General features: G+C 44.1%; 1 protein-coding gene across 1 annotated transcript in view; it reads left to right on the top strand.

Moving 5' to 3' along the window:
- The window catches only part of MKLN1 (muskelin 1, intracellular mediator containing kelch motifs), a gene marked incomplete at its 5' end in the record, with an annotated part of 86,481 nt that overhangs the window by 72,079 nt on the left and 189 nt on the right, over positions 1-14,213 (top strand). Inside the window, 3 exons of the mRNA XM_009876695.1 lie at positions 2,130-2,232; positions 12,249-12,303; positions 14,064-14,213. The exon at positions 14,064-14,213 is cut by the window's right edge and continues 189 nt beyond it. Coding sequence (XP_009874997.1) covers positions 2,130-2,232; positions 12,249-12,303; positions 14,064-14,185 — 280 coding nt within the window. The remainder of the gene's footprint in view (positions 1-2,129; positions 2,233-12,248; positions 12,304-14,063) is intronic.

The raw sequence follows: 14,213 nt of genomic DNA, 5'->3' as shown, positions 1-14,213 counted from the left end.
GCTCTGCTGCTCATCAACATGTGTTTTGGTACTGTCACCTCCCAAGGAAGTGAAGTATGTTTCTGAAACACTGTGCTAGGAGATAGTAACAGCTCACAGGGATGCTAATGAAGTCTGGGGGCTGGATGCCTTTGCACATCTGAGACTCGACTATGGTGAGGTCATCAGAGTTTCTCATTCAGAATCACTTGAAAGATCTCACTTGCGCAGAATTCAGCTATGCTGCGATTCTTCTTGCGCTCTGGATGTTTCCAAGCTGCCTTCTATTCGCTATTTAGGCCAACAGCTTTTCAAAATCAAGCTTATGGTGCTGCCTTAGGAAAGAAATTGCAGCAGCGAGGCAGCCTTTCAAGACCCAGCAGATTATTTGCAGCTAATAAATAGCTTCTTCCACATTCTTGGTGAGAAGACTTTATCAAGTTCTGCCAAGAGTTGGAGGTCATTTTTTTTCTGATGGTATTTTACTTCTGAGGCAGCAGGAAAATTGCTGCGTACTCAACTCGCCATCACAGCGGCTGGACGAGGCCTTTTGCAGATTAGCTGCAATAGATGTGAAGACCTCCAAGAAGGAATAAAGGTCTTGCCCAGTAATCTGGGAGCCTTATTAAACCCACGTTTGGTTCTATGCAGATGCAGCTGTGCAGTCTCTAGAGGCAGCTCTTGATTGTGGCAGTTGAGGGTTTGTGCACCATAATCCCATTTTTTGGGGTCAGTAGGAGGGAGCCAAACATGACCAGCCAGGGACTGGTGTGATGGGTGCTTTGCTGGAGTTCAGGGGCTGGAGCTAAACAGATGCAGAGTCACTCATCTACACTCCCTCAGGCTCTAAGTGCCAGAACAGGTACTTGGGTTGCACACACAGCAAATCCACTGCATCAGCTGGAGGCCTGTCTGGCCGATTAACTTGTTTGTTACCAGGCAGCCCTAGCAGAGCCAAGCTGACTGGATGTAGAAGGACAAGGTTCCATTTATTTAACGTCCTGGAACACTCTGTAGCATGGTGAATGGAAGAAATCATACTTAATTACCAGAAATTTCATATACATCAAGTAACAGGCATAGTCTTTGTGCACTGGCTAAATGACTTGCATCTTTAGACAATCTCAAAATTTGGGCTGTAGATATCCACTACAGAATAAATAGCCAAGCAGATGACCCAGATAAAAAGTAACCATATGATTAAGTGCTCGGTGTGATTTCTTTGACAGGCTTGTTAAAGGTAACTGAAACATATTATGAATGAAATATGTTGTGTTCCTGCAAGGCAGATGATGCAAGGCAACTGAGTAACTAAGAACATGATTTTTAGGGTCTTCATATCTGGAATCCAAAATTGTCTGAGCTGTGTTCCTGGGAAGGCATAACACTAACTGTTGATGATTCAGGAGATGACAGAGCAATACTGAACTCAGCCGATAGGTGATAGAAGAAGATAATTTTAAACCTCATCCTTTCTAGGCTTGTGCACCCAGCTCAGTGCTGCAGGGAAGTAGCTCTGCGCTGTGCGGCTGCTGAGCCCAGAATAATTTCCTGAGGGCTGTATTAACTTCTTTGGGTAATTCCTAGAAGTTACGGTTTCTGTTTGTTAAAAGAAAAATGAGAAAATGATGGTGGTGGTGCACAGGATTTTTGTGTACATGTGCTCTTCCATTAAGGCACAGTATTCATTGAATCCAGGGATTCTCACCCGCCTCGTCTGTTTTTCTGGTGTCTGGCAGAAGCGGGGAGTGTTGTCCATCCCTGCGGGGCATGCGGTCGGGAATGTAAATAACACCCGGGACTGAAGTGCTGGAGGTTTGCCTGTGTCTGAACTGTGCTCCTGGCATGAGGTGCTCCTCATACCTTTATTTGTGCAAAACAAGCTGTACTAAATGTTTTATATTTGCGCGTTCAGAAGTTACCATACGTCGGCTTTTGAATGCTTTTAATAAGAGTGTAAAATCCCTTCTCCGTGTTTCCATCTGGCTCGGAAGCACGTGCTCCAGCAAATGTGAAGCCAAGCTGCCATTGCTTTGGTTGGAAATACTGGCTTGGAAGTTTTGTTAGATGGGTTTTGCTCTTTGTGGAAATAGTAGAACCTAGTCCTGAAGGAACCGGCTGTGCTCAAGTTTTCTGTCTGCCCTTTACAGGTTTGAAGAAAAAGCTCAGACTGACCCTCTTAGTGCACTGAAGTACCTGCAGAATGATTTGTATGTAACTGTGGATCACTCGGACCCAGAGGAGACAAAAGAGGTAACGATGAACGATGATGATGTTAGTTCTAAAGAAATGGAAACTGTATTCTCACCTGAAAGCTTTGAGCCTCTTAAACCTCATTTCTATGAAGTCTGATAAAGCTCTACAGATGCGTGACACTTTGCTATATCGTGTATTTCTCCGCACTAAAGGTTGCACTGCTTTAGAACGAGTCGTTTTACAGCGGCAGTTCCAGATAAAATAGCTTTTGTACTCACACTAGTGAAGACTAGGCCTTTGTTTTAATTCCAACGTACTGGTGTGTATTTTGGGAGCTTTAACTGAAATGTAAACTCTCTGAAATGTCACGAGTCTGTAGCTGGTTGTGCTCTCGAAAGCGAATAGAAACTTGTTCTTGCTGCCTTTTGGCTTATCGATATGAAATAGCTCAAGGGGAGGGAAAGCGGTTTTTCTCCAGATGTGAAGTATTTCTGGGAGTAGATTGTACACATACGTTGCCTGCTAACCTTAAAATCTGATTTCCTCCGCCTTTTGAATATTATCCGGTAGGCAGGTTCTTGTATTTGTGCCAGGAATTTGTTCCCATTTCCTGTTTTGATTCCATTACTGCAGTACGTGTCGCTTCACAAGAAGGATTAAAGAAATAGTGAGAAGTGTCAGATAAGGTGGTTGGTTTGATTCTGCTGTTAATTTGCACATGGAACTTGGGGCAGTCAGCTGGATGTACAGGTGCTCAGCTCCTGATGGGTAGATGAGGAAGAGGAGACCATGAGGTTTTTTTCTCTTCTTAATGACTCTGGAAGGGATTTGACAGCTCCTTTTTTAAAGTTACGACAGGAGAATGGGTGCTGTTACTCCACGTGGAATCTCTGGAATAAATCACTTTTAACCTGTTACTTTAGATAAAGAAAAGATCATGATGCAGACACTTTCAGGGGAGCTTTTTATACAAAAGCTTTTGGGGGAGAATATGCCTCTTACAGCAGAGAATTGCAGGGTTAGAAGAATTAAGAAAAAACTATTTACTTAGATCAGGATCTTGGAACTGATCACGTTTGTCATAAATTCTGGTTAGCCTTTTTAAACATCTGATCCAATAAAACATTCAAGTGCTCTGTCTGTAAGTTCTCTCTTAGATGGTTTCTCATTTAAATTGTCCCATGTCAAGTAGTTTCACATCCTTTCTAGCTATTGCTAGCATAGGAGATACAAATAATAGAAAATCCTGCTTTTTTTTTCAAGTAGAAAAGGAGATTTTATTTTTTTCGGTGTGCTGGGAGCCCCATCGCACCAGTGAGGGCCACATCTCTCTTTGGGCTAAAGAGATGTTGCATTTCATGACTGGCCGTGCCTTTTTATTGCTTAAACAGAAAACAGCAGTGATGTGAGCAGCAAGCTCCTCTCCTTTCAGTTCATGCTGCCTGTTGTCACCCACAGGCCAAAGGAACTGCCATAAAGGCTGCACATTGTGCACATCTGGCATAGGAAGTCCTTTAATATTCTACAGTTGAGTTTTCCCAGTTCAGTTTGTAGTATTTAACTTGTCCACCTTGTAAGAGTGAAGAGTTTGCCTGGCTACATGGACTCTGGGACTTTGGAGAAAAGTAATAGCTTCATCATACAAGGTAGAAATAAGATAAAGTGTTAAAAAAGCAAAAAGGAAAAAAAAAATCCCTTTTCATGGCGTATCGTAGCGTTCTGCACAGTGGTGATGTACCCTGTGAGCACAGTTAGCTCAGTGTGGCTGAGCAAACAACTTGTGAATCCTTTCTCTTCAGGCCTAACGCCTGATCCCAACAAAATTCAGCAGTTTCTGTCTGTCATGCTGGTCTGTCAGATCAACGCTTATTATTCAGCAGAATTAAAGCTTCTGTTTCTAGTCATCTCCTAAAATCATTTAACAATTTGAGAGGCTTTTTTCGTTTGAGTTTTGGGTTGGGTTTTTTTGCTAGTTTGTTTGTTTGGGGTTTGGGTTTGGGGGGCTTGGTTTTTTTTGTTTGACTGGTTTTGGTTTTTGCTGTTGGTTGGCTGGTTTGGGAGGGTTTTTTTTGTTTGTTTGGGGTTTTTTTTTTTTTTAAGTTGCACTGGTCAAAACCCTTCAACTTCCAAAGCTTTTTACACTGGAAGAGGTCTGCTGGGTAGATGGCGCCGAGCCAGCGACTGCACTGGTACTGACTGGGTGCATTTCCAGTTGACGTCAATTTACCTTCCGGTTATCACATCGAGTTGGCTTTTTGCTCTGGCATTACATCTTCAAATAGCTCTCGCGCTTTCCAAAGGACTGACGCAAGCTTTTTGGATTCCATATCAAATTTCAAGCACCAATTCGATTGTGTATCTCGGCCCGAACACCTCGCTACTCTTTGTCTTTATTGGTGGTTGAGATCATCGTAATTAATACCAAAGGATATATATCTGATCGGCTCGCTCCGGGCTGGCGACAGCCACCGAACGTTGGAAGGCTTCTTAGTGTAGGAAATCTTAAGGGAATCGGTTTTTGCCTGTGCTTTTCCCTCTCTTTAGGGCAACTTAAATTTGGGAAGGACCAAGCCTAGTAGGTTTATCCCCCCCAGCTTTGTGCTACAGTTCTCCTAGAAACTGGCCTGTATGGTTTCATGTTTTATGGCTTGAGAGCTGTTATATAAGGTTGCAAGCAGAATTTCACTTGGAGGTAAGGCGTACTTGCTTTGTAATAGAAGTAATTTCTTCTAACTTGGTTAGGCAAGCCTCTTCAGCTGTTTTGAGTTGGATGCCAAAGAAAATAAACAGACTGTTCTCGAAACTTACTTTGGCGTTGGTAACCAATTTTGTTTAAAGTAGCATGAATGATTGATAGTAGGAACACAGGCCCCAGATTTTCATTGCTTCCTTGTGAATTTTAGGGACGATAATAGGATTATAGTTTTATTTCCTTTTTTTATTATTGTAAAGGGAAGTAGATGCCTGCGAGTAACAGGTATGGCATGGGTGCTTGATTTAGCAGCCATAGGCTGTATGCCAGCTCTGTCTCTGCTGTTGCCCACAAATGCAGATCCAGTTCTCTTTAACTGTGATTCTGCTTGAAATTACTTCAACCCTTTCAGTTAGTTCAGTGTTTTCCGATCAGTGAATCTTTTTTTACTGGCTGTAGATTAATAGCTCTGGCACTGTATGTAAAGGAGGGTAGATCCTGCGTATTCCAGTTCATGGAGAGATTAAAATTGTATAAAAGGCTGGCATTTGTTGGTGTAAAACTTTCTGGTCTCATGGGCGTTCTTCTATTTCATATACACACAGATGTGCATTTGGTGGTAGTTTACAGGTAAAGGCTTTTAAAGGTAAAAGGATGGTCAAAACAGTAAGTCAAACTTACTTTCCAAGTGTTGTGCTTATGCCAAGGAAAAAAGAGGGATTATTAAAGTGCAAAACCATCAGTAGATCACATACAAGGCAAAAGGTGTTTTTCCTTGAATGCTGGAGTGATTGTACCCCGAACTTCACTGCTGCTTGGTGGCCTGAGAAGCAATGGAGATGATACAGAAAATGGCCAGTGGTGTCCAAGTAAAGGAGAGTAAGTTGATTTTCTGAGAATCGTAGAATGGTTTGGATTGGAAGGAACCTTAAAGTTCATCTAGTTTCAACCCTACTGCCATGGACAGGGACACCTCCCACCAGACCAGGTTACTCAAAGCTCCGTCCAACCTGACCTTGAGCACTTCCAGGGATGAGGCATCCACAACTTCTGTGGGCATCCTGTGCCAGGGTCGCACCAACAGCAGAGCAAAGCATCTCTTCCTAATATCTAATCTAAGCCTTTTTCAGTTTGAAACTGCTAACCCTTGTCCTATCACTGTATGCCCTTGTAAAAAAGTCCCTCTCCAACTTTCCTCTTAGCCCCCTGTAAGTATTGAAAGGCCTCTCTAAGGTCTTCTGGGACCTTCTCTCCTCCAGGCTGTCCAGGAGCTCCTTGTTCATCTCTGGAGGGCTCCTGGTGTTTCTGCATGATGCCCTCTTTGTTTGGATACCTCACTCCTGAGCTTGCAGGAGGTGATCCTTAAATACTACCCAGCTTTTTTGGGCCCCTCTGCCCTCCAGGGCTCTATCCCGTGGTGCTCTATACCATGGTACTCTACCAAGCAGATCCCTGAAGAGTCATAGAATCATTCAGGCTGGAAAAGACCCTTGGGATCATCGAGTCCAACCATTAACCCTACTCTGCAAAGCTCATTTCCCCAAACACCACATCTAAACGACCTTTGAACACCTCCAGGGATGGGGACTCAACCACCTCCCTGGGCAGCCTATTCCAATGTCTGACTACTCCTTCTATGAAAAAAAATCTCCTAATGTCCAGTTTAAACCTCCCCTGTTGCAGTTTGAAGCCATTCCCTTTTGTTTTATCGCTAATTACCTATGAGAAGAGACGAGATTTTTGCTGATGTGTGGGTCTCAAGGCAGGTGGACCCTTGGATTGTGATAGTGAAAAAAGGCCACAGGCAGCTTCAGGTATATATGTGCTTTGGCAGCAGCAGGAGTTGGGTTCTTAGTTCCCACCCTATGCACCTAAGCCTATAGGGAGACAGTAGGAATGTGATGGGAAAAGAGTGGCATTAATCTTCTCTTTGACATAGCCACCAAAAAAGCCACTCGGCACAAGTGAGGAAGAACTCCGTCCCTTTAGAAAAGCTGTAAGAAGCTGTTTTCCACTGGAGAAAAAAATAAGCAAAATGGAACAAACAACAATAGCAGCAGGAAAAAAAACAATGGCAGAGCTAGGAATTGGGCAGTTAAGAGTCATATTTCTTTTTGAAACATTTTACCTAAGTGGAATAGAACTGATTTCCAGGTCAGAATGGCAAGAAACGGCTCAGGAGCATTTGGTCATACCTGAAGTTCTCCACTGTAATCCACAGTGTAGGCAGGGTCTGACACGCTGCTCTCCTGATGTCATAGAATCACAGACTGGCCTAGGCTGGAAGGGACCTTAGAGATCATCTCATCCAACCTCCCTGTCGTGGGCAGGGACACCTCTCAACTAGATCAGGCTACTCAAGGCTCCGTCCAACCTGGCCTTGAACACCTCCAGGGAGGGGGCAGCCACAGCATCTCTGGGCAATTTATTCCAAAGTCTTGCCACCCTCATACTGAAGAATTTATTCCCAAGATCCAATCTAAATCTATTCTCCTTCAACTTAAACCCATTTCCCCTTGTCCTGTCGCTGGACACTCTTGTAAAAAGTCCCTCCCCAGCCTTCCTGTAGGTTCCCTTCAGGTATTGGAAGGCAGCTCTTAGGTCCCCCTGAAGTCTTCTCTTTTCCAGCTCCCGCAGCCTGTCCTCGTAGCAGAGGTGCTCCAGCCCCTGGATCATCCTTGTGGCCTCCTCTAAACATGCTCCAACAGATCCACGTCCCTCTTATGGTGAGGGCACCAGAACTGGACACACTGGGGTCTCACAAGAGCAGAGTAAAGGGGGAGAATCCCCTCTCTTGACCTGCTGACCATGCTTCTCTTGATACATCCAGGGTAGCAAACTTGTTTGCAACCTTCTTGCTACCCTAAGGATCTTAAACTCTGCCAGTTCTTATTGTATACTGAGATGGAACTACTAGTAGAAGCTCAATCCCGTAATTACTGTCAAACAAGTGAAACTTGTGCTGTGTTTTTCTTGGAGCATGATAGGTGAAAGAGCAGGGACCTGGAGAGCTGAGCAGCTTGTAGGCTGAGGCTGGAGGCCCTTGTTCAAGGCTGCTTCATACTTTCCATTCTTAAGACCTTGTCTTTAATAAATATGCCAGATAAAGCCAGCGGGGCCCAAAAGTATTGTTTGAGTCTACATCAGACTGGTATTTCTGGGAAAATTGACGCCCAAATGGGAAAAATAGTTCTAGGAAGGAGCTAAGAAAAGCATGCTTCTCTTCTTCATGTCCTGCTGTGATTCTTTGTAAAGCCTCAGACTCTTGAGTGCTGCAGGAGCAGAGGCTTTAGAGCCAAGGAGCCTTTACAAAAACAACGTTCAGCCTTCCCAACTTCAGCTAGTGACGGCTCCGTCCTCAATTTCAGCCTCTCTTTGCTGCTTTGAGCCTGCACCACGAGACACCATCCCAACAGAACTGCTCAAAGCTGAGGGACCGTTTTACTCTGCGATCTGAGCTCTCGCTGCACAGACGTGACAGAGGAGGAATTAAATCATTCATACAACCTGCCGGGTATCCCAAACCAAAGTTACTTATTCCTCAGCGTTAACCGTTTCATTTGGTCAAAAGGCAGAGGCGTGCAGCAGATCTACTAAAACTGGCAGTGGCTGTCACATGGCAGAATTGCTTTTTTTTTTTTTTTTTTTTCCTGCAGCTAGATAAAGTACACCCAACTCATAAAAGAACAATAATGTTGGAAACACGATGGTCAGGAGTTGGAAGATGCCAGAATCAGTATTAGCAGTGTAGTTTTAGCTTGACCTCCCTGAATGTCGTTGATTATATTAGTTAATATATTAAGAGAGCATAATAGTTAGGCAGTTAGATAGAAATAATGCACCAGATACAGAATTAATACAGCCTTATATTAGTTAACCAGATATATTTATCTCTAAGGAACCCCTGCCTCAGTTCAGAAAGTGGGTTGGATTTCTGAGAGAGAAGTTAATTTTATAACGAAGGGAACTGTTGTGATTTGAATGGTGGTTTAATTTGGATTGGATGAAGCCAGTGAACCACAGGGATTGTAAGAAGAAAATGGCTGGTGGTGTGGTTAAGGCAGTTGGATGCTTCTGCTAGATAATTGAGTTCTGGTCCTGCCTCTCACAGAGTTGCTGCGTGACATTAAGCAAATTGTTTTTCCTTAGATGGTCATTAATTGGGTCTTTCATTCCAGTGCCTGACAGGAGAAATCTGAAGTGTGATTTGCTTGAGGGCTTTGATTTTCTGGCTGCAGGTGAATATAGAAGCCGCTGCATAACACTGTGTATTTTGAAAAATCAGCTTCTGATAATTTCAAATAGAGGACCCAAAATTAATCAGAATTTGAAGCGCTGTCTGTTACGATAACAATTAATACGATAGAAAAACTGATGAAGAAACTAATTCCTTCTTCAGAGCAGAGTTTGAACTTGATGAAGAAAACACTGCGTTGGAGATACACTGTGAACAGTGTGTAGGAGACTTGTTTTTGAGTGAGCAGTAACTGTGCTGTGCACTGGAAAAAAATAGTAGAGGTCCTTTGAGAGAGCATCCTCCTGTTAGGTGGCGTTGTAAGGCAAATGCTCAGTGAACCAGCTCGCGTTCAGTGCTGTCCGTAACCGATGTTCTTAACTTACTTGCTTGGCTTTTCCATCAGAAAGTGCTTCTTAAATACGAGATAATACCTAAACTATCATTTCAAACCGAACAGAAAACCTTGAGATTATCCGAAACATGGTGTCATCAGCGAAGGAGGAGATGAGATACTCCTCAGCCACGAAGCTGGAAAAGAAACTCGTAGCCGTGAAAACAAGCTATCACGCCTAGTGCAGATGAGGCTGGAATTCTTGGCAGAAGGGTCTCCTCAACGCATTTTTGGTCTCAGTTCAATGAGTTACTGGCTGGATCCTGCTTAGACGATCTCCTAGTTGGGCACCCTGAGACCCAGCCTCAAGCCCGGCTTTCTGCTCCTAGCGGGACGCCTGCCGGCGTTGCTGGGGGAGGCGAGGGAACCCCTCGAAGCACGCAGCGCCCGCTTTGTCCCGGCATCGCTGGCTTCATGTGCTACCAGGCAGCTGGCAGCAGGCCCGGAGGCAATTGTGTACGAGGGAAAAGATGGCCAGGACGTGGCGTTCACTATCAGAACCGGCGCAGATTTAGCCACTGGTTTAGTTGGAACCTTTGGAGCCATTTCTGCCGTTCTCTTTAAGTATGTTGCTGACTCAGAGCCAAGCAACTCCCTACGAGTTAGGGTAGCGCTGACATACGTGTGTAGTGTTGCAGTTCCTTCGGATTTCTTATAACCAGAGCTCGTGCTCCAGAGGGGCCTTAATCAGCATCTTCCCCCTGTTCTGCAGTTTGTCAATCTTGGGTGTTTGTAACCTGTTCTTAAACATCTCTGGTGTGAGCTTCACCTGACATCCTCCCCAAAAGATGCAAACTCACTCCAGTGCACTGTGGTCTTTAGTTGAGTCTGAGGTTTTGGCGGGGTTTTTTTTGTTGTTGTTTTTTTTTTTTGACTTGATGTCATCTTGAAACTGATCTTGCCTGAAGTGTTTTTGTGGCTTCTTGCGCTTAGTTGCAGATTTACCTTTCCGTAGCGGCTTTTTACACTTTCACTTTTTGCAGTTTCATCCTTGGTCATTCTTCTATGGAGGCTCTGCAACCCTGACCCTTTTAAACTTTCTTTGTAGAACTTGGTTTTCAGACCACTTGACATTTTTTTTTCTTCCCCTAGTGTTTTCCTCGCGTTGCTAATTGATACAGGGCATCCCAACGTGATTGCCTTACTGTAGATGAGACTTACAAGCCTTGATAACAGCAGGAGTACTTGATTAATTTGAAGATCCTGCTCCTCTTCATCCACATTTGCCATTTTTTCAGTAGGATGAGACTGATCTATTATAACTCCTAAATATATTTTCACAGAGCCTGTGTACCCCAACCTGTTTGTATAGCTGATTTTGTCCTGTGTAGGATGATTTGCACTTGGCCCTAGCGAATTGCTCCTTGATGCATCCCTCATAAGCTGAAGGAAATGGAAAAATAGTGGAGCCTGTCTGGTACCATGCTGGCAGGTGTGGTGTAAGGTCTGCGGGCTCTCTGCACAAGCGGGTTATCACTGAAAACCCAGAACGATGCTGACCCCTGAGGCACAGATGAATCACTCCTAATTCATGGCTCCATTTCGATGTCAAACCATTGACAGCTGCCCACAGTAAAGTCATTTGACAGATTTGCCATTCCCTGTTAGCTTAATCTAGGTGACGCTTCGATAACTTGCCTTAAATATCGTATAAAAGCGTCAGAAGTCCTATGGAAGTCGAAGTGGACAATGTCTATTGCCAAGCCCCATCTGCAGGGCCTGCTGCCCTGTTGTAAAAGAAATCAGATTGACGCGATACAACTTGTTGTTGCCAAATCCACGTTGGCTGCCACTTCTCCACTCCTAGATGCCTGCGAACTGTTTCCTTTTTTTTTTTTTTCCTCTTCTTGAAATCAAAACTAAACTGATGGGTATGTAATTCCTGGCTGTTCTTCCCACTACTTCCCTGAACTTCTTTGCTTCTGTTCGGGTTTTTTTGTTGGTTTTTTTTCCTCCCCCTTCTCCTTTCCTTTGGGCCATATGCTGTAAAGACATACAGGCGACAAAAGATTAGAAATCTTTAAGGGCTTGGCTGATTTTTTAAAGAAACGTGACAAAGCACTGAGCTTCAGGTAATGGAAAAGTGCAGCCGGGGGCAGAGGAAGATCCTGTGTTCACCGTCTATCAATAAGACAGTAAGGAAGAATAAAACCGTGAATATGTTACTTAACATGTTTTTACTCCTGGTTCTTATGTTCCCAGGCAAAGAACGTTTTTAGTTTAAAAGATGTCGCCTTAAGCTCCTCTGGCAGTTCAGAAAGGTTGTTGCCATTTAAAACTTTCTCTGTGTTGAAGAAGTTCATGCTGCACTCTCGCAGTTACCCTGTGTTCCTGTCATCTAACCTCTCACTGAGACTCCACTCTGTTCCTCCTTGGGAATGCTGCGTGGAAGAGGCTCTACCTTATTTCTGCACTGTGATATCTGCCAGAGAGGCCAGAAAGTATATGTCAAAAATTAGCTTTTAGGGCTCCCAGTCAAGTACCTTTCATTGCATCAACGCTGCTCTAATTCTAGGAAAAACCATCCAACTTGCTCTGCCAAGGAGACGAATTGTATTGCTCGTATGATAGTGTCTGCTGCTGTTATTCATATGTGTGGCACAGTAGTTCTGAGGATTATGCAAAGAAAACCCAGAAACTCTGAAGCCACTTAGACTTCTATGAATCTTTTGGGGTTTTTTTCCTGTACAGTTTGTAACACACTTTTTTTTTTCCTCCCCCTTTTCTTTGTCCCTCCACCACCTCTTCTGCAGTTTCAGCTTCTTGCCTCAGCATTATTTAAGTCTGGCTCGGATTTCACCACTCTTGGTGAGTATTGTGTATCAGAAGAACCACACTAAGTACGTTCCCTCCGATAATTGCTGTTAGTTCCTACTGTTTTTTTATTTCAGATATTATAGTTCATATGAACGTTGTAGGCCCATCTCGGTTGGGATATGTGAAGTCCCACGACACAAGATGTTTGAGAGATTATTTATAATGACCAGTGTCCAATGTCTCGAGCCCATATTTAAAATATCTGTCACCAGTGGTTTTAAACCCGTGCCTCCTGGGATCACTTTTTGTCTCTTATTACATCTTATGCTTCACCGTTACCCAAATAAACAGAAGCTTTGGTCAGAATAAAGCACCTCCTGTCATGTCGCTTTGGAATCTCACAGCATGGCTACGGCTCTGTTTGCTGTGATAACTGCAATTCCTGGAGTAGTTTGGTTCGCTCTGTTCTTTGCAAAACTCGTTCTTTGGGCACAATGTCAAGAGCGAAGAAAACAGTGGTGTGGAGGGCTGGAAACAGGCGGTCTGAGCCAAAGCCATAATTTGTTTCACTATTCCGTCCAGTTAACTCTTCTAAACGGTTGAGAGATTAATTCTGGGCAAGCTATAGGAAGGCTATAGGCAAAACTTCCGCTCCTGCCATAACGTGTTGTCCTCAAGTTACCGAGCTCTGGCGAGGAGCGTGGATGACTTCAGATTTTGACGAACGCGTAATTCCCAACCGAAGGAATTGAAAGAAGGAAGAAGCCCACTGCACCGTCTGCTCTGCTGGGTGGGGAAGCTCTGCTGAGCTTGTGTGGTTTGGAAGATGATACCTGGTTGGTGCTCTAAGATTATTTTTTTTAAAGGAAGGAAACCCAAGTTTCAGAAAGCTGTTTTCTTCCCTCGTTTTAAGTGTTCTGGAAGATTAGTTCTTGACACAATACAATACTTAATTCAGAGATTGGCTTGTAAGAGGGTACATACATCAAGTGGTGCTTCTAAAATAAAACAAACAAACAAAAACAAACCTCCCAAGCCCTCCTTGATTTGATTAACTTGGTTGACTTTGATTAACTGAAAAGCGAGTTCACTGGATTAAAAAGCATTCCTTTGAGATACCAGTGATTGAAGTTAGACAAAGCGGAGAGGAAATCATTGTATGCCTGCTCTATTGTTCTTGCTGCTGATGGTTTAAGTATGGGGATTTGGGTAAACAATGCTTCTGCCACAGACTAAACCCTGCCCCGTTGGGAGGCAGCACTTTGCAAAACTAGTTTGGGAAGTACCCTTGTTCTTGAGATGCCTCCTGGGTCCTCGGTGGGAGCCTGGTGATTAAATAGCAACTCCGAGGTGGGACTCCTACCGTGGGCAGAGCTTGTCTCAGGAAAAAAAATGCAAGAAATACAAGTACCACTTCTGGTTGAGACAGTAGTGAGGATAATGAGGAAAGCCTGAGGACAGAAGAAATGAGGCACCAAATAAAAATAGCTGCGCAGATTTTGTTTTCTGGGACATCAGAGCAGTCCCCTGAGGACTCTTGCTTCTCCCATTTCTTCAGGATTGTCGATGAGCTTGACAGCCCTTTGCCTAGGACTTTTTATGGCATTTTGATTGCAGAGTTGGCTTGGGGTGACGTGATCTCCCTGCATGTAGTGGTGGGACGGAGAGCTGGCAGCAGCTGCCTTGGTTGAGGCTGAAGCAGCAAACAGTTGACATCTGTCCGAAATGGACAACTGACATGTTCCACAGCTAAACTGAGCATTTAAAAGGAGCGAGCGCTGACTTGTTTTCCCCTTTTCTTCCTCCCCCAGGATTTTCGGACGTTGACCACACGTATGCGCAGAGGACTCAGCTGTTCGATACACTGGTCAACTTCTTTCCAGACAACATGACCCCTCCTAAAGGCAACCTGGTGGACCTCATCACGCTGTAACGAAGCAATCACTGGACATACGGAAGAG

Source organism: Apaloderma vittatum, unplaced genomic scaffold (assembly GCF_000703405.1).
Source record: "Apaloderma vittatum isolate BGI_N311 unplaced genomic scaffold, ASM70340v1 scaffold669, whole genome shotgun sequence".
Taxonomy (NCBI): Eukaryota; Metazoa; Chordata; class Aves; order Trogoniformes; family Trogonidae; genus Apaloderma; species Apaloderma vittatum.
Note: the sequence above shows the minus strand (reverse complement) of the source record. Positions and strands in the feature narration are given on the sequence as shown.